The 24,549-nt window shown below is 36.0% G+C and overlaps 1 protein-coding gene across 3 annotated transcripts in view; it reads left to right on the top strand.

Annotated features, from left to right (window-relative positions):
• LOC114668869 (twinfilin-2) overlaps positions 1-24,549 on the top strand; it is a 53,050-nt gene that overhangs the window by 10,161 nt on the left and 18,340 nt on the right. For all 3 annotated transcript variants that reach the window (XM_051921363.1, XM_051921364.1, XM_028824863.2), the window contains exon 2: positions 10,890-10,967. In XM_051921363.1, coding sequence (XP_051777323.1) covers positions 10,890-10,967 — 78 coding nt within the window. The remainder of the gene's footprint in view (positions 1-10,889; positions 10,968-24,549) is intronic.

The raw sequence follows: 24,549 nt of genomic DNA, 5'->3' as shown, positions 1-24,549 counted from the left end.
TAAGCATTTTAAAAGTATTACACCATTTGAAGCTACTATAGTTAGCATAAAAAATATTGTCATTTGAGTTTATATAGATTTGTTTTTATGCAGTTGTTAGTTTTAATTATAATTCAAAAGTTAATGTAGAATAATTCAAACTAGTTATTTAAGTAATGAATGTCTGTAGTAAGAAAGGAATACATTTTAAACATTTTCAAATTATTTAACAACCACTGGAAAAAACATGAAATGCCCCTTATATTCCTATACAAATCCACCCAGTTAAGGGGATGATTAGTGTCAGTGTACTGAACACAGCCAGACATGATTACGTCTTGGTGGAGATTACCTGCTCAATATACCCTGATGGTTTTTCCCGTTTACTGCAACGTAGGTACGTCTATCGTTTTAACATGTTGCACCATCTTTGATCTTCAGAACTGTATGAATTCATCTTGGCATGCATTCCACAAGATGTTAGATGTGTTGGTCAGGAATGTCATACAATTGAGAAATGATTGCATTGCACAATTGCTGTAATTTGGATGACTACATAGTCTTGCAATGAACAGTCCTTTCTATCTTATCCGAAAGATAATCAATAGGGTTAAGATCTGAGGACTGTGCAGGCCACTGAAGCAGTGAAAGATCAGTCCTGTTCCTGGAACCAGCTGTTGATACGAAAGATAATCAATAGGGTTAAGATCTGAGGACTGTGCAGGCCACTGAAGCAGTGAAAGATCAGTCCTGTTCCTGGAACCAGCTGTTGATAACACTTGCCTAATAACATTATGCATGACCGATAGATAGAAACTTTATTTGCTCTTATTATGCTGGATGTCTTGATTGGAGTGGTTAAACTGTAGCCGTGAAGGGATAAACTTGGTCAGCAGTTATGTTCAGACGCACTTTGCCATTCAGACGTTCTTCATGAACATAAGGGACTCTTAGTATGCATCAAGAAAACATTCCTCACGCAATTATACTGCCACTATGCACCTGTACTATTGATACCAAACAGTATGGTTCCATTGACACATGTCGCTTATGCTAAATGCTGCTAATTCGTTTAGCGTGATGCTGGAGGATCCTGGATTCATCTGACCTAGCAAAAGTTTTCCATAACTTAGTGGTCTACTTTTGATGCCTTTTGAACCCATTGGAGATGTACTTTCTTGTTTTTAACAGACAACATTGGCATCCAACATAGCCTTTGAGTATTGTAGCCCATTTGAGACAAAGTCCAGCAAATGGTTGTATTGTGAGATGACATTCTTTACACCAGTGTTGAATAAGGTTGGGGCGGCACGTGGCGCAGTGGTAGTGCTGCTGCCTCGCGGTTAGGAGACCCGGGTTCGCTTCCCAGGTCCTCCCTGCATGTAGTTTGCATATTCTCCCCGTGTCTGTGTGGGTTTCCTCCGGGCACTCCGGTTTCCTCCCACGGTCCAAAGACATGCAGGTTAGGTGGATTGGCGATTCTAAATTGGCCCTAGTGTGTGCTTGGTGTGTGGGTGTGTTTGTGTGTGTCCTGCGGTGGGTTGGCACCCTGCCCGGGATTGGTTCCTGCCTTGTGCCCTGTGTTGGCTGGGATTGGCTCCAGCAGACCCCTGTGACCCTGTGTTCGGATTCAGTGGGTTGGAAAATGGATGGATGGATGAATAAGGTTGAGATTTGCCTGGTTGTAGCCCCTTTATTGGTTTGTACAATTATTTGACATTTTTGTCCAGATAGTCATCAATTTTTGGTCGTTTTTTGCTAATTGCAGTATTTTTTAGTACTCCTTTTGAAGTGCTTGTGCCTGAAAAAGCTTATGATGACAACTATTTGAAGATGCTATAGCTGACATGCGTAGAGCTAGCTATCATGCCATGTTCTGTTTCATTAAGGTCACTCATTTTGCCCATTCCAATGCTTAATGCTAGAAATGCTCTGTTGCCAAATTAATACCTCACTCTGCTATCACGTAACGTTAGATGTATTGAAATTCACTTTTGTGTAAAAGTGGTGGATATAAATAATAAACTGGTAATTCAGTCTAAACCTCAGTTATTTTGATCCTTACCAAAAGAGTTAAGTTGCCGGCACAAATGCTCCTCAAGCACATAATGCCACTATGAAATCAAATTCAGTTCAAGGGCGAAGGTCACTATAAGAAATTTAAAGCTCCTCACCCTCCGTATATTATCCCGTTCAATGCATATGGCAGTGTAGTCTTCTTTCTGCTTCCTAAAGTCTGACCAAATCTGTGATTTTGCTGACATTGAGGGTCAGATTGTAGCCCTGACACCACTGTCAGCAGGCAAACCTCTTCTCTCTAAGCTGTGCTGTCATTGTTGGTGATCAGGCCTACAATAGTCCTCAGCAAATTTTGTGATGGAGTTGGAGCTGTGGCTGACCAACCAGTCATAGACAAACAAAGCAGGCAGGCAGAAGGGCGCTTAGCACAAAACCCTGTGGAGTGCCTTTGTTTTGAGTCAGCATGGAGGATGTGATGCTGCCAAACCACACATGCGTAGGTCTGTTGGTCCAAGATCCAGTTGTAGAGGGCAGTACTGAGTCTCAAATTGAGGAGTTTGGTGATCAGCTTTGATGGTACAACAGTGTTGAATGCTGAGCTGTCATCTACAGTGCAAACAGGACCCTGGCATTGCAGCTTTTATGACCCAAAATATTGCTAGGGGGTTTGGTTATGGATTTCAAGGGATGTAGTATCCTCTGTGGACCAGTTTTGGCAATCTGTAAACTGGAGGTGATTATTACTGTATGGAGTTTCCTATTTAATGTGTACTAGTACTAGTCTATATTAATTTACAATACACTTTTGTTTTGTTTGGCACAGGTAGAATTGTGGTCCTTTCGAGCAGAGAGGGCCCACAGATCCTGTCAGCAATATATTAAAGATGTCACTGAAGGTGTAGGCTAAGCTGCTACAGATTTTTCATATATTCTCTGAAATTCCATCTGGACCAGGTATCCTATAAAAATTAACTTGTTTAAAGGTCCTTTCGTCTTGTACAGAAACCAAGAAGGATGGATAGTGCAGTGCTGCAAGGAGGATGGTGAACTTCTTGTTATCATGATCAAAGTGGGCGTAGAAAGCATTAAGTAAATCAAGATGAGAAAGAGTGCTTGAGAGAATAGATTTTACTTTATAGTCTGGAAGCACATCTAGACCCTACCAAAGTTTGCGTAAATCCATATAACTGTTACATTCTGTCTCTAGTTTACACTCTTACTGATGTTTTAGCCATTTAGATTGTTTTCTGGAGCTCTTCAGCAAATTCTTAATGTCACTGGTGACCCATGGTTTGTTATTAGGAATGATACAAGTTTTTTTCATAGGCACACACTTGTCCACACATTTTTTGATGGTTCCTTTTATGATGACTTATATGGATCTGATTAGGAGTTTCTCTTTTCAGCTTTTCCTCTGTTTTGGTTGTCTAGCAGTGTGCCAGTTTTCTTGAAAGCTCCTCAAGCTTCAGTCTCGGCTCATAAAAGCTGTCAGCAGACATACTGGCAGCTTAAAGTGCCCAGCAACAATAAATAATCTCTCCGGGTGTAAACACTTATATTCTGCAATGTTTTTGTATAAATTGTATACAGAAACCACAAAATGGATAACTCCCTTGGGAGGTAAAATGGATGACTCTTGATCATTAAATGTTCCAGATCAGGTGAACAGTTTATAGGAACAATTCTGACATTTGTGTGCCAGTTATTATTCACCATAAAAGACGCACTTCCTCCTGTGCTTTTACTTGACAGTTCAGTTTGATCCCCATCAGAAATACAAAAACTGTCTCGCAATATTGCAGAGTCGGGTGTCTTAGCATGGTTTCTTTCAATAAAAGGTCATCAAGGGTCTGATACAATGAAACATTTTCTAAATGACATTACCACCTCTCTGTTGGATTGTTTTGTGTGTGGTTCTTAATGTGCGATAAAAAGGCTGTGGCTCTTACTTCTTCTTACTTGTGCCACAGCATTATCTGTTCCTCTCCTGGAAGTTGCTGCTCTGAGTCTGTTTCTGCTCGGAAGACAAAAAAAAAAAACCCACCTAAATATGTGATGAGAAATTTGAGAAGATTCCTTTTTAGCATGCTCCATATTATACAGAGAGATTGGCTTTAAGACTGTGAAGAAACTGCATATTTTGAGTTAATATTATTAATATGCTAATTTTCAGAAGTAATTTTGTTTTGCGTAATAGAAAACTGCCATGCTCAAATAGCAGCTTGTATACTGTTTTCCGTCAAACATTTAGTTTAGAACTGTATGTATTAATCTGCAATATTTGTAATAAAGCCAAATATACCTGCATCACGTACTGTATATGAAAACACAAGGGTCATTCCATGTCAGATCAACACATTTTCCAGAAATCCCACGCATTCTAGTCTCAGAAATTTTTTTTTATTTTTTTTATTTTATTTTATTAATTTTTATTGTAATCATTCCATACAAATAGATCAATTTATAACCAAACAAATTGAAGACAAATCAAACCCCACCCCTGAGAAGGAGAGCTTAGCTAAAGGAGAATTGCTTAGGGCTTTTTAATAAGACAACAATAAGCAAAAGAAAGGGAGAAATAAATATATATGTAAATAAGAGATGGAGAAGAGAATTAAATGCGGTTATAGTTATTTCTCTTATTCTAAAATAATGTTGATCAGATCCTGCCAGGTTTTGAAAAAATTTTGTACAGATCCTCTAACTGAGAATTTGATTTTTTCCAATTTCAAATAATATAAAACATCGGTTTCCCACTGACTTATTAGAGGAGAGTTAGGATTCTTCCAATTTAACAGAATAAGTCTGCGTGCCAAAAGTGTAGTGAATGCAATCACCATTTGCTTGTCTTTTTCCACTTCAAGTCCGTCTGGAAGAACACTGAACACAGCTGTTAGTGAGTTAGGAGGGATTGTGACCCCAGGCTGTCTGAAAGGCACTTAAAAATTTTTGTCCAAAATGATGTTAGTTTGGTGCAGACCCAGAACATGTGACCCAGTGAGGCAGGAGCTTGGTTGCAGCGTTCGCAGGTTGGATCTTGCCCTGGAAACATTTTGGACAGTTTTAAGCGAGACAGATGAGCTCGATACATAATTTTTAGTTGAATAATTCTATGCTTTGCGCATATGGAGCTCGAGTGAATTCTCTGCTTTGCTACCTTCCACTCCTTTTCTGATATGTTGATTGAGATCTTTTTCCCAATGTCCTCTTGGATCTTTGAAAGGTAGGGACTCTAATAGGATTTTATATAATGCAGAAATGGTGTTTAATTCCTCGAAATTGAGCAGTATTTTTTCCAACATTGTGGAGGGTGCAAGGAGGGGGAAATCGGGCAATTTCTGTTTAACAAAATTTCTAATTTGAAGATAGTGTAAGAAATGTGTAGCTGGGAGGTTGAATTTTGAATGTAATTGTTCAAAAGATGTAAATATGTTGTCTATATAAAGATCTCTGAGCATTTTAATCCCAAAACTTTTCCAGGTATTAAAAACTGGATATGTTTGCAAGGGTTGAAAGAGGTGGTTTTCTTGCAGAGGTGCCACCGATAAAAGATTTTCCATCTTAAAATGCTTTCTAATTTGGTTCCATATTCTGCGTGAGTAAAGCACAACTGGGTTATTAGTATATTTGCGATAACTTGCATTTATTGGAGAGCAGAGCAGGGAGTATAAAGAAGTACTACAGGATTTTACTTCTATTATGGACCAAGCCTGTGTATGTTCATTTATTTGTGTCCAGGTTTTTATGGCTTGTATGTTTGCTGCCTAGTAATAAAACTGAAAATTAGGTAGAGCCATGCCACCTTCTGCCTGAGGTCTTTGTAGGGTTGCTCTTCGGATACGTGGGTGTTTTGAGTTCCAAATGAATGAGATTATTGTTGAATCTAATTGCTTAAAAAATGATTTATTGATATATATTGGAATGTTTTGAAATAAAAAAAGAAGTTTAGGAAGGATATTCATCTTAACAACGTTAATTCTTCCGGCAAGTCTCAGAAAATTCTGAAAAAAAATGCAAGGTGTACCGATGTACATTTTTTTTGATGTAAGGTCAGCACTTATCAAGATGCAGCCAATTTTGTGAGGGAGGAGGGTGTCAAATTTTACATAGCTTTATTTTTTCATCAGTTTCACAAGACCATATCTCAAGAACTGAACCACCTGGCAGGCTCAAATTTTGCATACTGGTTCCTTTATAAGTATAGTACGTAACAAAATCAAAATGTTTATTCCAGAAGATGCCACTTGATAACAGCAGGCGTTCAAAAATGGGAAAAAATAATTTGTGTCTTTGGCTTTGCCATGTTTAGGCTTTTACAACTCATACAGCCTGCTGAAAGTTGTTCCATGTTTTAGACACCTACACAAGGCTTTTCAAAAGATTATAAACAAACAAAAAACTGCATCAGGGTTTGACCATCAGACCCCTCAAATGTGAAAAAATCATTTTGGGTCTAATTTTCAGACTATCTTAATGCACTGTGGGAATGTCCAGACATTTTAAAAATTATTTTTCCTGTATCCTACATGGTCCCTTCTTTCTCAAAAAACAAGTCTTACTTTTTCTTATGTGAATCTTTCATTTTTATTTTCCATTCTAGATATATGTTAAATTCGCCATTTGTCAGCAATGATAATCATCAAGCTCTTCAATACAAAGTTGGATATTTGAGTAATGTAAAAAAATAAATCGGCAAAGGCACATTAAGCACAGCACATGAACAACAGCTACTTGATTTATCATTAAATGCAACACTAGTTATAATGAAATGTTAACATCTTGGTATTGCAGCAGCAGGAATGTGACCCATTTCATTTCTGTTTCAATTGAAGGGCAGAGTGTAGGGCATTTTGTCTTTGAGATCAAGATGGTACTGTAGCCCCCCACTGAACATTGAAGGTGCAATAAGTAGTGCAATGACACACTGTAATGGCACCTAACAAATATTGTTTCTAGGTGGCCAATTGAAAGACTCTGTAAGATAGTTTGGATGCATGAAACGTATCAGGATGTCTGATTCCGCTTCACTCTTGTCACAAATCACACCAATCAAACATTTTTTATCATACATGCACCCAACATAGCCTCCAATACAACACTGGTCAAATGTGAAAGACATGTCTGATCCATCAGGAGAGTGATAATGAGAGAAGGCAGGGAATATTCGGACTGTCAATTGACTGTCTACACCAGACACCCGGCTGACTTTGAGTTTGCCATCTTCTTTAGGGATGTAACCGTGGTATTCTTGAGTACCAGGTACTCTTTTGGCCATGGAAAATCACATTCTCTATTCAGCAACATGAGAGAGGACATCATCATTTGATATGAAAAACCGTTTGACATTTTTGATTACTTACTGATTGAAAGCTCAATGATTATCATTATTGACACCTGGCGCATTCAGCCTATGTTTAGGATGGAAAATAAACATGAAAGATTTGAATAAGAAAAGTAAGGTTTGCGTTTTGAAAAAGGTACAAGTTAGAAAAAATGAAATCCAAAAAGATTTTTAAGATTTGGGAGGTCTGCAATTCATATCATGATAACATTACTTTTCTGTTTATTGCTTTTTCATGAAGCTTATACTGTATAGTTATCTGAATAAGGAAAAAAAACCAAAAGTGTATGTTGGTTACAAATAAGTGTTTCTGAGGCCTAAACATATCTAAGCCAAAAACCCACAATAAATTTTGGTCAATTTCAAGAGACTAATTTGACCATGCAGGGTCATTTGGGCCAAATGTTTTAATTTCATCACATACTATGCCAATTAATGTACGAGCATGCAAAGTCTGAGCCTGCTCGGTGGTTTAGTTCTTATGCTATGGAATTAGGAAATTTGATGAAAAAATTAGGTCAGATAAAATTGACACTCCATTCCCCTCAGTACACTGCCTGTATCTTGGAAAGTATTGATCTCATATCAAAAACGTTTTACATGGGCACACCTGGTCATTTTTCCAGAATTTTTTGAGTCCGAAGTGCATGGGCCATTGGTTCATTTGACATGGAATGACCCACAAGTAAAAGTCAATTGAATTGTTTTTTGTCAGTTGAACTAAAGTGTGAAAGGATAGTGATGATATATTGATTACCCCTTAAAGTTTTTATTCTGTTTTTTGCCTGTAACTGGACTTTTGTGGCAGGTTCAACTTCTCTCAAATTGGCTTTGCATCATTGTGAGGGTTGCCCATGACATATCATATCTTTACATCTTGGTCAAAATGTTCTATTTTTGACTTGCTTTCTTGCAGGGGGACGGGAGCCTATCTCTCAAGTATAGGGCACAATGCAGGATCAAGCTCTAGATAGAGCTCTAGTCCATCATAGAATTTTTCTGCAGGGTTTTTCATACATACAAAATACAAATTACAGGGCACACAGCAATCAGTCTGAGACAAACAAGTAAACTGATAGATATTATCAGTTGGACAATTAAAAAGATCACCACATTGCAACACTCCCTTCCCTCAAAAGCAAAATATGTTACCTATACACCATCAATGATTCAATTCAAAGCTACATTATTGTTCACCATGAGCTCTTCAACTTAACAGAAGGACTTCAGAGCAGCATCTCTTTTTGATTTTACTTGGTAAAAAATATCTATCAGCAGAAACAGCCCCTCCTTGGGGTCCTGCGTGCACAGTGCCAATTTCCACTGTCCCACAAAACAAAATAGCTCATGTCATGGTCATTTTTTTTCCATGCCATCCTTCTTCTTTCAAAGCGTATCATTCCTAATTGTCTTTCAAATCGGCATAAAACTGCGAAATCACATATTTACATAAATACAATAAGGAGTGCAAACTGATAATAAGAGTTAACACATATGGCACTGTTAACTTTAGTATCAGTTGTCCACTGCACATGGTAGTTAATAGCGACTTACATTTTTAATTATTATAGCTGGCCCAAATCACTTAAGCACTAGTTTTTATGTTATTTGATTGATTTTGTGGTACCTTTAGAGCGATAGTAGATCTATAGCCAAACTTGGTCACCCACCAAACAGGGCACATTCCCCCTAGTATCTTACAAGGCTTATTTGGCATGAGAATGCCATTCTGTCTTGTGTATATAAATACGTGGAAGAATTATGTCATTCTAATGGACTTAACACTTGTCTTCCATTTGCCAGTTAAACAGGGTAAATCTACACAATCACATATTTACATAACTGCTGTAAGTGTGCAATAAAATATACTCATGAGACACTGCTACAACATGGCAGTTTCATTGGAGACCAGCCAAGTTACTTTTATATACAGTGACTGCTTGTTCTAATTTTTAATGTTCTTTTTGTGCCTAGATATGTCTCTAATGATCAGATTAATGATGTGATACCTATACATTCCTTTTCCTTTTTCTTTATGCAGCTTCTTTGGAACAGACAGGGAAACTCATGAAATAATAAAGTGTGGGGTGAAACAAAATCCAAGCTCTTCTCTGGAGTATACTCTTTGATAACCGATTAATTATTGAGCCTTCGTGCCACCTTTCTCTCCTCAGCTCAGTTACCTGTACAACAAGAGTAGTTCCTGTCTCTTAGGCTGCATCATTCTTAACAACGGGTGCCTTAAGTTTCATTGCCAGTAAATGCTTAGGGGCAACCCCCTTCATAAATGTATTATTTGTGCCTGTCTGAACACAACATTACATTATCCATGATTATATAACCAGCAAAAGCTTGTGTTTATATATATAAAAAAAAAAAAAAAAATGTCCAGAAATGAATGAATCATGGTGGGGAAACTGACCAATTAAACATCTTTTTAACTGTAATAGACAAAAAATATTTTCTGTAGAATGATAAATAATTGGTGACACTTACATTATTTAAAGCGAGGCATTAACTTCTTATTGATCTAATGCAAAAATATGTGGTTTTGGTAATATTTTTGAGAACAGAGCAGTTTTACACTGTTTTCCTAATAGAAGATGCAATTGACATTTTATATGGTTAAAGAGGTATTTGCAAACAGACGACCCTTCAAGGTAGCAAGTGCTGTCAAGGGTATTTTCCAGTGACCTGATTGTGGACACTGACCAAGCCATATTTCTACTGGATGATTGATCTTGTCAAACCTCATATGATGCCACTAGTATTTTTAGAGCTGACTGTTAGACAGAGAGTTTTTCTCTGGCCTTGTTGACAGCTATGTGTAATTCAGTGTGTCGCCTAGCAGACTTTTTCAGAATGCAATAGCTGACATTACCATAAAATGCTACCCCATGCTAGTGTGTTCTGCCTTACAGGCACTTAAAGCCATTAAACCCTAATTGCCTTAAATTCTTTTATGTAAGTTTTTCATTTGGATTTTCTGTTTACACTGACAAACAAGTTTGGCAGTGAGTTATCATGTACCATTATCAGTCCTAATGGTAGGGAGAAACTAGGCAGCTTCTGTGACTTAGTAGGGATAAATTGTTTCTGTATTTCATCTTCCATCACCTGAGTCCCAACTACCGCCCCCCTTCCATCTGAGAAGACGCAGACTGCTAAATTTGGGTGGCTCTGATTGCAGCTGTATATATCATGTTCTCTTTTTCAGGATCACATGTGACTATTGCGTTTTAAAACTGGACCTCTGACTGCCTTCGTCAGAAGGATTCAGGATTTAGTGCTGGCTAGTAGGAATCGACTGTTTTTTAATTTTTCTTTGTGGCAATAATCACACGTCAGATATTTATTTATTTATTTTTTTTTTACACTCCTTCACTTGGAATGTTTGGTTAATTTTAATGCTGTGGCAATATTAACTTCAATTTTGGAAGCCAAATATTGCTAAGATTTTAATTTTTTTTTAAATTTTGGGGTGGGGAGGGGTTTTTTAACCAATAGATTTTTTGCTTGATTTTTATCATCATGTTTTTGGTTCTTCTAGCAACTCCAGAACTCAAGGAATTCTTTGCCAAAGCACGAAATGGATCAGTGAGACTGATTAAAGTGGTCATTGAAGATGGTGAGTTTTGTCCCTTATTTATTTATTCATTGTTTTAATAATTTAGGCCATTTTTGTGAAGTATCTTATTGTTCAGCAATTAGTATTTATTTGGAAACGCTAAGTAGTTTCTGTACAAATCTTCTATTGGTGTAAAGCTTTTTCTCTTGAATTTGAGTTATAATATTAAAACAGGGAGAAAAAAGTTGTCTGATATGTTCAGGAGTTCCAAAAAAGTTATTTTATGGAGCTGAAAAAAGTGATAAATGTTTTAACTAATTTTCAGAGCCATCTTTATTCCTAGCCGGTGAATTGCATTTTAAGAACTGTACTCATGAAAAGCTTTTGTCTGCTGTTCATTTCCTGATTATAAAGTGTGTGTGCTTAGATAGATAAAAGTGTATTTGTGCCAAGGAGGAAATTTAGATACTTGTCTTCTACGCCTTCTACTTCATCTCAAATCAGTAGATTTTTTTTTCTTTAGTTTGCTATTAACTGGGTGGTTGGCCTCTTCCTCTTTGATTATGATTCACAGTGTGTGTGAAAAATCTGATTTTTTCCGGCTCAAAGGAATACCCAGAGGGCTTTAATTATTGAAACTTTCAGCTCTGTGTTTGCTCCTTTAAAACCATAAGCATTTCTTGAAATTGGGTTTGTCTATGTTGTTGGCTATATTTTTGTTTAAGTATTCTATCTAGATTTCAATACAGAATTATGAATTTTAAAGAGCTTTATTAAAATTGGAGGAATACCCAGAATATGGTGTGGTGTTTTTTGAAACGGATGATTACCCCCAATCATTTAAAATGTTGTGTTTTCATTACATGTTGTTTATTTTCCCCCAAGATGATTAAATATCGAAATGTTTTTGATCTGTTAGGTTGTGGCATAGTTGCAGCTAAACTAAGAGACAGATAGTGGCTTCATTGTTGGCTCCTGTAGTTGAAAATCATTCTACATCTGATTATGTCCAGAAGTGTGTTATATGTGTACCTGCTGAAATGAAAAAAAATACATTTTCAAAAAATAGTTTTACTCATTGTTAAAGGAAGTATTTAATGTTTTAAAAGGAAACTTTTTCTTCACTTAGTAACACTGAGCAACACAGAACATGCAGATTTAGACATACTTTAAGTTAGTTACGGCCTGCAGAAATGATAAGAATGTAGACATCTACACAAATAAAACCTGCTATAACATTATTGTTGGTTAGTACTCAGGAAAATAGTAGACGCATTGTAGTCAGTGGTTGAAAAGTGTTAGTGTTTCTGTGTCACATTTACCTTATTTAGCAGTGTAATTGCATTAACCATAATTGTACATATGATTCTGTTATCCTAATGTGATTCTGTTTGTGGCTATTTTTGTACAAAGTTTTCTCATGATAGAAGTTTAACACTGAAGTCATATTTTCTGATGATGCGTGTGGTTAAGTATTTCTTTTACTTTTATTTCTGCTTTTGCATCATAGAGCTTGACTGTGTTTTTGAATCGGACACAAAACCTGTCTTGCAATTGTGTAACCCATTTGACACTTGTACCCAAGGTGTATAAATCAGTAGTGCCTACTTTCACGTAGGTAATGGGTTTACAACATTGTAACACACAGACTCCAGCACAAGGGCAATTACTTTGTGGTTCTAAATAGACATTTGTTGGGTATTCATTGAGACAAGTGTCATTTTTTTTCCTTTGCTTCACTTCCAAGCTAAGTGCCCCTCAAGGTAAGAATATGGGAATCAGTGATGGCCTGCAAGTTGTTTAAAATTTAATCAACTTTTGCTCTGGATAACAAGCCCCTTAAAGTTCATCAATCTATTTTCTAACCCATTCAGGGTCAATGGGGTTGAAGCCTACCTTTGCACAATTTGGGTGAAACCAACCCTCAGTGGGGCACCACCCAATTACTGTACAGGGCATATTAACTTACATACACACATACAATATACTGTGATAATTTAGAATTGCTATTCAACCCAACCTTCTTATAATTGTATTAAATGTGTTTTAACTCCATTTCACTGTTCAAAAGCTCTGAACTTTCTGAATTGAGATTAATATAATATTAAACATAGCAGACTAATGTTTTTCAACATTTTAGTCTTTTGAAAAAAAATGTCTAAAGGATGTAGGCATCTTTCTTAATAGATAATAAATGTGTGATTTTTAAGGCTTGTTTAAGCCTATGTGTTTGAGACTAGTACTTTGTTCTTTAAAATCTATTTTGAAATGAATAAATGTCTACTGATCATTTAAATATTGGATACAAAGCGCTGACTCTTGTTTAAGCTATAATAAAATAATTCTTACTGTTCTGTCCTCATCTCAGAAAACAGAAAAGTTAAAATGATTTATTCATTTCTCTTGCAGTCTTTAAATGCTGATATGCTGTGCACATTGTATTGCAGATTTATTAAAGTGATTAATAATACAAAAGGAAAAATAAACGAAACATTACCAGATTTTACTTTTCTTCACTTGCATTCAATTTTCACTGAATTAAAAGGTTGTTTTGTAATTAAAATATAATTATTTCCTGCATATCTCTTTGTTAGTGTTTTTATATTTGTCAATTGGAGGTCACAGTGGCAACAGTCCATCCCATGCCAGTACATTCAAGAATACTCATGGGCTGATTGGTTTCCTCTTGTTTTTACAAACACTTTGGTTTATTTTTTTTCAAAACTATTATTAAGTGTCCCTCTCAATAGATGGTGTCTTACACTTAAGATAACAGAATTAAATAATATATATTCCTGTTTTTTGATGACAGGAAGTTCTTTTCGTAATTATATTTGGTACAGTCCTCTTGCATAGCTGTAACCATGTTTAAGTATCATTCTTTGTTTTTGTTGATGAATCTTAATTCCAATACTGTGCATAGACTAGTTTTCACTATCAACTAAATTGTCAATATTTATTGTAATTTAAGATTAACAGCACTCAGTAATGAGAATTCCAGTATCTTTGTAATATGCAGCAAAATATCAAATGAAAGAGACTAGTTTTCACTAGCAACTAAAGTGTCAATATTTATTGTAATTTAAGATTAACAGCACTCAGTAGTTAAGAATTCCAGTATCTTTGTAATATGCAGCAAAATATCAAATGACAAAGACAGCCACAACAACATTTATTTACAGCACATTTTCATCCCCAAAAGCAGCTGAGAGTTCTTTACAATAGATTTCAAGAGGAAATGAATTTGGAAGGGGAAAAACACATCTTGATTTTGAAAAATAGTCCACCGAAATCCTGCAAGGTTAAGTGCAGTTGCAGTTGGAAATCCAACTGACAGTGCATTCAGAAAGTATGCAGACCCCTTTCACTTTGCAGCTTAACAAAATGTGAGAAGCCTTATATAGTAGTCTGAATACTTGTGTCAATAGTAGTTTCCTAATTTTAATAAATTTGCAAAAAGTCTGAAATGCTGTTTTTCTCTATTCATTCTGGGAATGTGGTGTTGCTAAATGAAAAATTAGTTTAAACAATTTTAGAATAAGACTGCAATGCAATGAAATGTGAAAAAAAGTGAAAGGGTCTGAGTACTTTCTGAATGTCGTATAATTGACCTTGTTTGCTTTTTTTATTTGCTGGGGTCTGGCTTCTTGCATTGTGTTAGCAAGTGGGCACAGTTAAGCAGAAGCTACTTCTTTAAATGCTTTTCTATTGTAAATTTCACTTTAAGGTAGAAGGCTTAAAGCAGTTGCTGAACAGTTCAAATGAGGGGTGCAGACCCAGTGGAAAATATTTGCAGAGCCTACTGGAATGTAATGTGCTCAGAATAGAACTCTTTTAGACTCTTCAAGTCCCTGGGAATCCCCCTGGCCTCGCAAGGACAACTGTGTGGTCAAGGAGAGACAGGTGACGATAAGTTTTCTAGCCTCTGTTTACAGCTGAATGGTGACTAGGTAACAGCTATGAGTACTCTCTGGAGAGATAGCACCAAAGCCTATTTGAGTCGCTTTGTTCTTTTAATATTGGTGGTAGTGGCATGGGCAGTTTTTGTCACAGTCTCTTCACATTTCATCTCTATTCTGTGTGAGTTGCCATTCTGCTAATTTTTTACAATTCATCTTTAATTCATATAGTACATCTTTACAAACCTCTTAATGTAAAGCTCAAAATGTACAATTCTAGCTAACCGGGTAAAGTACAAGTCATTTGATTAGTAATCCCATTTATTCCTTTAAGGGAGGCAGCTTCTGTTCACTGAGCTTCAGGCATAAGGCAGGTGTGATCTATGGACAGGATGCCATCTGACACAGGGCACACTCACACAATTAGTTTATAATCTCCAGTCAACTTAAGCTTCCCATTTCAGGGATTGGATACAAAACATAATATGCTTAAATCATGGTAAATCTACAAGGAAAATAGTACTTTGAAGAGCCTATTGTAAGTATTGAGCATTTGTAGTCAGAGAGGCGAGATTGTGTTGGTTTGGACATGTGCAGAGGAGAGATGCTGGGTATATTGAGAGAAGGATGCTAAGGATAGAGCTGCCAGGCAAGAGAAAAAGAGGAAGGCCTAAAAGAAGGTTTATGGATGTGGTGAGAGAGGACATGCAGATGATGGGTGTAACAGAGCAAGATGCAGAGGACAGAAAGATATGGAAGAAGATGATCTGCTGTGGCAACCCCTAACGGGAGCAGCTGAAAGAAGAAGAAGAAGATAGGAATAGGCTGATTTTATGACATGGGTTGGTACAGAAGTATCATTTAAATGCTAAACTGTAAAGGTATAGCTATGTATACTACAAGAGCTACATGTTGACTTTTTCAACCAGAACTCTGACAGTGCCCTCCAGACAGATTACGGAAGAGAGTTTTGAACTGTGAGACTCACAAGCCTTTGTGCAGTAAGTGTTCTGTGAGAACTGCATGGTGAATCTTCGTAATAGTGAGAAAGCCATTGTAGGAAAATCTTGAATCTCTGGCCAGTTCATATGAGGAAGGTAACAATGGTAGATCATCTGGAGTGTTGGCAGGAACAATTTTGTAAATTAATGAAGGAAAAATTAATCAAATACCTTACAGGGGAGTAAACATTGTTAAAGCAGTTGTAGGGTGATCTTTACATTATTTTGTTCTGTGTGTGGACACTGGACATCATTGTAAACATTCTGTAAAGATAAAGGAACGACATTGAAAAAGAAAATGCAGCATTCCAGCAGGTGAGAGCGAGAGTTTGGTCACTAGATGTTTCTTTACTAGGTGGAAAGATGTAAGTAGCTTTCCTGTACATACACACTTTTAAAAGTTATGTGGTAAAAAGTAGGAATGTTTTGTTCAGGTTGTCAAGTGCATTGCAATTTGTATTGATTGTCTTAATACTAATGTGCTGGCACATTGGCTGTACTGTAGCTGCTGTCTCACTGATTTCTCCTACATTCAAGTCCCACTAGCTACTGTCCGTGTAAAGTTTCCTCCAACATTCCCAAAGATATGTATGTAATGTTAATTGATTTTAAATTAGCCTTGTGTGAGTGTCATTGTGTGTCTAAGTGGGCAGTGCAGTGGACTGGCACTCTGTCCATTGTTGTTTCCTGCCTTGTGCCTAGTGTTGCCAAGGTTAAGTTGCTCTCTCAGCAGCTCCAAGACAGTGGAATTGAATCCTGCCCCCCACAACCACATTCTTGTGGTTTTGTTTTCAGAGTCACCCAGTTTTCCAACTACGTCCTAAAGGTATGCAAGTCAGTTTGTTTAGTAGGTCTAAGTGTGTATGTACATGAGTGTACCCTGTGATAGACAGACAGGTGCCCTCTATAGATTTGCCTTCTTTCTTGTGCTCGATAATGCCAAAATAGGATATTGTCCCCAGTGACAATGAATTGAATAATTGGGTGGACAGAGAGATATATGGAGATAAATCACACCAGATATTTAAACATATTGATGCATACTGTGGAAGCTTTTAACATTATATCTCAAGATGTGAATAAATAAGTCTTAAGTGGAGGTCAGCATTAATGAGTTAAAATGAGTTAAAAACCAGCACCTGTTCAAAATTTGACAAAGCCATTAGAAAGGCATCAAAACAAATTAAAAGCAAACTATCTATAGATTGTTTGCAGGAAAAGAAAGGGTAGATAGGCCCCCCTGTTTTGATATAATAAAAAGTATCTTCGAGAAGTGATCTGACCCTTTAAGTTTCAAATTTTGCTGTAAAAATAGGTAAAAAAAATGTATATAAATTGTTTTAATATGTATTATGATTTAAAACCCTCAATGGTCAAGAAGAAAAAAAACGAAAGACATTATTTACAGATGTCTTTAGTCTTGCAGTGCATGCCTGTTCCTTAGATTCATTGGGTGACTAATCCATCCATCCCTCTGATTCCTAAAGAGACTGAAAGTCTTATCCAGAAGATGAGACAGTGACTTTAGTGGAGCAAAAGTGGGGGGTATTGGAAAAGTATTTATGTGTTTTTTTTAGGATACCATAATTCCTTTCACATGAGTTCTCTTGAATTATGCGTTCTTATGATAGAATCACAAACCCAAGAAAATTCTACTGATTAGAACATTACATCCATCCATCCATCCATTATCCAACCCGCTGAATCCGAACACAGGGTCACGGGGGTCTGCTGGAGCCAATCCCAGCCAACACAGGGCACAAGGCAGGGAACCAATCCCGGGCAGGGTGCCAACCCACCGCAGTAGAACATTACAGTTGCAGTATTTTATCTAAAATATTATTTTGTATTTAAAGACATTATTTGGCATTTATAGCTTGGAAGTGCACAGGAGTTACGATTACTACAAAAATGGAAGATGTAATCCATTTGAGGGGGAAAGAATAGAAGAAGAGTTGCCACATAGAAGTCATGATTTTTTTCTCCTATACATAACTGTTAAGATGTTGTAGACATTTCTTCTTTTTTGTCCTGCTAATGAATGCTGATATTTGCCAATTTTCATACTTGACGTTTTTACAACAATGTTGTGATCAAAGTTTATATGGCTCGTAATACACAATGAAGTTTGTCAGTGTTGCATATGCAATAAACAAATGTCTTCAGTTTTTTTTCCTTCTTTACTTAGTTTGCATTGTTACAGTTTCAAGTGGAAAAATATCAGTCTTGGTAAAGAGCCGTAAAATCAGCTGATGTGGAAAACGTTTTAAGGGTGTATGTTACAACATGGGGACAAGCTTACTGACTGCAATTCCTTACGGCATACTTAATTACACACCGTTTTGAATCAGCATCTGTCATCACTAAAGAACTCCTGAAAATTATTAGTTTACCTACAGTTTATTATTTACATTCATCATATTATGCAGAATATGCATTACTGATGGTATGATGCACAAGTATTAAAGACAAACGGAGGGAGAGAGAGAGTGATATTCATACAATTATTTCTTTCATTAAAAACGGATAGGACCCATGACCATGCTCTGGATAAGCAGGTTTGGAAAATTAGTGGATGGATTAAAAATTCTTCTTATTTATTTAGGTTTCTTCATACTTACAGGCCAGTAGATGCCAAAGGCAAAATTACTTGGTGACTAATACAAGTACCTTTTTATACAATTAATATTGTCTTTTGGTGAAGCTTTTGACTTGACAGTGTTTGGAATAATGAGTGTGTGTTTTTTTTAAGCTGGAAACAATATTCAGTAAAAATAAAAATTTATGTGTTGACCTATGATCAAGCTTTGGTTAGTTTTTTCTTTAAATGTGTTTTAGTAATGTGTAACATCCCTTGGCTGAGTTAAAATGTGCTTTAAAAGGCTTTTATCTCTCGAGGTGTATCCCTCAATGGGAAAGACACCAAGTATCAGTATCTTATATCCCACTCACCCCCACACCAGTGAAATGCAATAATTTCAAGAAAAGCCAGTGCTGACACTGTTGTTTACCCATATTGCTAGTAATTTTTATGTTTTTTATGAAAACATTTAGAAAAAATAAAAAATGGACACACAAGTAAAAATGTATAGATAAACACTGCTTGACAAAAGCACACAAAGGCAGATGTCTGGATACTGCAGCTAGTTGGTTACTGTTCTACCTCGGACAGTCGCGTTGGAGAGAAGTGTGAGTATTTTCTTTAGTGAACACTTAAAATATGCTGAAAAAGTGTCTCGGCAAGTTAAAATATTATTATCGATAAGTTGTGTGTCATGTTATACTTGCATTTTCTGATCATTTGTGCACACTGGTTCTTCTGGCATCCTATGTTTTGTTTTTGCCTCATTTACTCTTTTTATTAATATTGATAAAAAGATAAGATCTTCAAAGTAAATAAAGCAATCTTTTCAGTGATAAAAATAAGTCACAGGAGGCTAATGTATCATAATTGAAAGTATATTTGTGTACTGTGTAATGAAGAAATTATTACAAAGTGGATTTACTAAGTGTGTGCATTTGTCACTGTGTGCAGTTTCCCTCAGTAAACATTTGTGTTTTTATCCCACTTGCTTAAGTCATTTCACCTTAAAAATGTATGAATGGCTGTAATGATAGAAATGAACCCTGGTATACTTAGAAGATAGTCTCTTCCATTTGAATTGCAGTGTTTGTGTTGTCCCCTTCATTAGGTAGAAGGTGAGTAAAACAGGAGATCATTGGCCTCCTCCACAAACATAGAAACATTGATGTAGCAAACACAACTTAAATGGGAGATTTAAAAAAAATAAATAAATAAATAAAAACACACACACCAGTTGCTGGTGTTGAGCAAGAGATTGAAGTGTGACCTAACTTGTATAATGAAAATGGGGGTTGGGGTTTGCTGGATGTTTACAACATACATTGCTGCTTGTTTGTCATTTTTGAACTGCTGCCAGATTTGGATACTTCCTGTTATTCTCGGTTAAATGTTAAGGAAAGCAGACACAGCCAGGTGTTACTGTGATTGGCCCTCCTAAAAACCTTTCAGCACTGTGTTACAACAACAGAAGTAAAAATAAAATTATAAAGCAGTTTGGTAACAAATACTGAGCCTTGGCCATCTCCAGTTAGGGAAAACAGAATAATATAGAAATATAGCAATAGAAAAAAAGAATAATGAGTTACATCTCAGTCTGTTGATGAAGGGGTCAAAAATAAGTGAATAACAGATTACACTGGAGTCTCTGGTGATGGGAAACCAAAAGTAACAAAACAAATTACTAAAAGATAATGACTTGCATCTTAGTCTCTTGAGGAAGAGATCAAAATAACTGAATAACACATCTTAATCTCTTGTGATGAAAAGCCAAAAGGAACAAAAACAACTACTAAGGAGCTCCAAGTAAACGCATACTTTGTGTGGATTGGGGCTATGAAAATATTTTAATCTGCAGAGGACAAGGCTCCCCTATTTGTAGAAATGTACTTATATACTTTCAGGGAATGTTCCCTTCTAGGCAGTTATTTTTTTGTTGTTGTTGTTATTAGCTAGAAAGGAATGGAATCTGAATACAACATATCCCAACCAAACCTTAGATTTTACTGAAATTTACCAGTTTACACTTGGAAGAATAAATCGTAGGACACATAGAACCAGCTTGCTTGAGCAAGGCAGGGAACAACATTGTGATGTTTTTTTTTTTTTTTTTTTTTTTTTTTTTTTAAATTGTTTGAGAAAAATACAATAAAAATAAAAACCACAACTTTAAAAATTAATTAACAGACAATGAAGATTCACTAATGTGCTTGTCTTGCGGTCTTGTATGTATGTTATCATCCCATTGACGCTCAGAACCAGCCAACACTATTTAATTTCAAAAGCAACAGGGGCTCGGTGGTGCTCAAACATAAAGAATGCTAGCAGTCACCTCCAGTTAGCCCCCTGGTGGTTTTTCCAAGTGTCAACTAGATGATAACATGCATACAAGATCGCAAGATCACCCCCCACCCTACCCAGAAGGGGGTGGGTTAGGGTTGAATTCACCCTACAATATTTTTAGTCGACAAAAGAGAAAGGTGTACCAAGTTTCATGAAAATCGCTCCAGCCTTTCGGAAGTGATGCTGGAACATACATACATTCATACATACACACATTGACTTTTTTATTTATATACAGTATATATAATATAATCTATACTAATAAAAGGCAAAGCCCTCACTGACTCGTCACTGACTGACTCACTCATCACTAATTCTCCAACTTCCCGTGTAGGTGGAAGGCTGAAATTTGGCAGGCTCATTCCTTACAGCTTACTTACAAAAGTTAGGCAGGTTTAATTTCGAAATTCTACGCGTAATGGTCATAACTGGAACCTCTTTTTTGTCCATATAGTGTAATGGACTGCAGCTCGATGGCCGTGGGAGGCGGAGTTGCGTATCGCGTCATCACGCCTCCCACGTAATCACGTGAACTGACTGTGAACGCAGTACGTAGAAAACAAGGAAGAGCCCCAAAGAGCGCAGAAGAAAACATTCATTACACAATTGAGAAGGCAGCGAAACAATAAGAAGCAAGCGAGTGACGCATACAAGCATATTCATAAGTGCAGCTACTGCGGAAACAAAGCACGGTGTAAACCGTAAGTTTAAATTAAGTTTATAGAAACACTCCCGCTGCCGTTTGCAATACCATATTCGCGACATACAAGTTTAATGAGAAGACACGAGGTATAAACGAGACTTTGGATCACTTTGTAATGGAGTTAAAATTGCTGTAGCGAGAAACTTTTAAGTGCCGGGTCTTAGCTAACATTAAATAAAGCCGTGGACAAGAGCCCCAAAGAGCGCTGAAGAAAACATTCATTACACAATTGAGAAAGCAGCGAAACAATAAGAAGCGAGCGAGTGACGCATGCAAGCATATTCATAAGTGCAGCTACTGCGGAAACAAAGCACGGTGTAAACCGTAAGTTTAAATTAAGTTTATAGAAACGCTCCCGCTGCCGTTTGCAATACCATATTCACGACATACAAGTTTAATGAGAAGACACGAGGTATAAACGAGACTTTGGATCATTTTGTAACGGAGATAAAATTGCTGTAGCGAGAAATTTTTAAGTGCCGGGTCTTAGCTAACTTTAAATAAAGCCGTGGACATCGCAACATCACACAAGAGAGCGGTTCACGTGAACTGACTGAACGCAGCACGAGTGATCACTTCGATGAATCAAACCTGTTCAAAAAACACATTACACAATTGATAATGTAGGAAAACAATATGAAGCGACTGACGCATACAGACATATTCATGAGTGCAGGTACTTCGGAAACAAAGCACCGTGTAAACCTAAAGTTTAAATTAAGTTCATAGACCTACAAAAGGTTGCCATTGATTTGAGGCAAGATTGCTTTTCTCCTGTACAACTATACGTTGCATTCTCAACAGTAAGCTTGCACGGCTTGGTCATATTACAACCGGAGTGCTGAACTAACAACGTGGTATACAAAGAGAACTATAACAATCGTAATAAACGAACAATAAAACAGCGGAGAACCCGTGGATTAAATAAAAAGGCTGCTTCCTTGGCAAAGAAAGGAAAAAGGATGACCTTACTTGGCGTTCGTTTATAAAACAGCGGAGAAGCTGTGTAAAGTCTGCTTCACAAAAAAACAGCAGAATGCCTTATATGAGCAGGCAGTCCGCTAAAGAAGGGAATCAATAAATAACTATAATCGTAATAAACGAACAAAAAATAGCGGAGAGTCTGCGGACTACATAAAGGAAATGGGTACCTGAACAGAAAAGTGAATCTCAAATAGCTACACAATAACTATAACAATCGTAATAAACGAACAATAAAACAATACAGAACCGCTAAGCAAGGAGAAAGGACGGCCTTATATGGCATTCGTTTATAAAACAGCGGAGAGGCTGTGTAAAGGCAGCTTCACAAAAAAACAGATCCTTAACAAATTATTATTGGTATATTTTCCCTCAATTTAAAAAGGTTTTCTTTTCTTCTTAATAAAAATTTAAAAGCAGTACTTCGCCGCTGCGAAGTGCGGGGATTTGGCTATATATATATATATATATATATATATAATATGTATATGTATGTATGCATGTATGTGTGTGTATGTGTATATATATATAATATATATATATAATAAATAATATATATATATATATATATATATATATATATATATATATATATATATATATATATATATATATATATATATATATATATATATAAATAAATAATATATATATCGGTGTATATATATATATATATATATATATATATATATATATATATATATATATAATAAATAATAAATATAATATATATATATATATATATATAATATAATATAATATATTCACGGCATTCGTAGTCTGTGTCACAATCTGATTGTATGGGTGGTTACCTACCAGGTAACGCTTGTGGTTGGTCAGCAATCTGCTAACATCCGCCACGGTGCCCTCAGTTTGTGAGGAGCAGATCATAGAATGGTTGAAATAGTTTACTGTCAAATAAATGCAAAGAGATATATATATATATATATATATATATATATATATATATATATATATATATATATATATATATATATAAAATGTGTATATATATATATATATATATATATATATATATAAAATGTGTATATATATATATATATATAATGTGTATATATATAATGTGTATATGTAGATACATGTGTATATATATGTTTACATAACCTCCTTAACACACTACTTCTCCACTGCGAAGCGTGGGTATTTTGCTAGTGTGTATATATAGATATAGATATATAGATAGATAGATGGTTAAGTTTGAACTTACATGGTTAATATAAATTTTTGCAGGGAATTTTATTGCTTTTCTACATTACATCTTCCGGTACAGACTTTATTTTGAGATATATTATTAATATAAATAGGCACATTAGGGTAGTAACATGTCAGATTATTTTACATCTGGCAGCAGAATATACAGTTTCATTAAAAATAAAGCCTATTTAAACATGTCTTGGATTGGGTGCATTTCAATTGGAATGCTGATGATGTTCTCTGAAAGATATGTAATGCTGTGCAGAAATGTAAAAAACGAATATGTGCAGTGCTTATCCACATTCAAAACAAGTAGGCCATTTGATAGGTTAAACTGCGGCAACCTTCTGTATTGGCAGCACTAGCAAGGAAAAGCGTTTTTATTAGCAGTCACAGGAAATCGCACAAAATATGTCTTTAGTGATAGAACAAGACATGTAACCAGTCAGCGTGGCTGATAATATGGCCTTTTGGCAGCTAATCCTTTGTTTTGTGGCAACATACCACTTTTATCTAGAAGCACTGCAACCAGCCATTTAGAAAGACATTTACTGAGAAGATGCAAGAACTGAAATACCAGCAAGCCTCCATCAGTACGTTGTCGGTCATACTGTGATAACAAAATCGAAGCATGTCTAAATATGTTGCCACCACATATATGATGACAGATAAATGTCCTAGCAAGACATGCAGCTGACAACCTTGCTGAGATTCTAAATGATGAAAGTTTGTGACAAATTTTCACTTATGTTAAACCAAATTTTTAACATGCTGTAAAAGAAGAGTCAAGAAATGGGCAAAACATGTTGGAGGTTAACCTTGTTTAATCATGGTGATAAAGAAAAAAATTACATGTGGCCATTTTGGGAAGGGTTCTTTGCATTTGAGATTGGTTCTTTGGGCTTTGAAAATATATGTG

The sequence above is a fragment of the Erpetoichthys calabaricus genome, chromosome 18 (genome assembly GCF_900747795.2).
Source record: "Erpetoichthys calabaricus chromosome 18, fErpCal1.3, whole genome shotgun sequence".
Taxonomy (NCBI): domain Eukaryota; kingdom Metazoa; phylum Chordata; class Cladistia; order Polypteriformes; family Polypteridae; genus Erpetoichthys; species Erpetoichthys calabaricus.
Note: the sequence above shows the minus strand (reverse complement) of the source record. Positions and strands in the feature narration are given on the sequence as shown.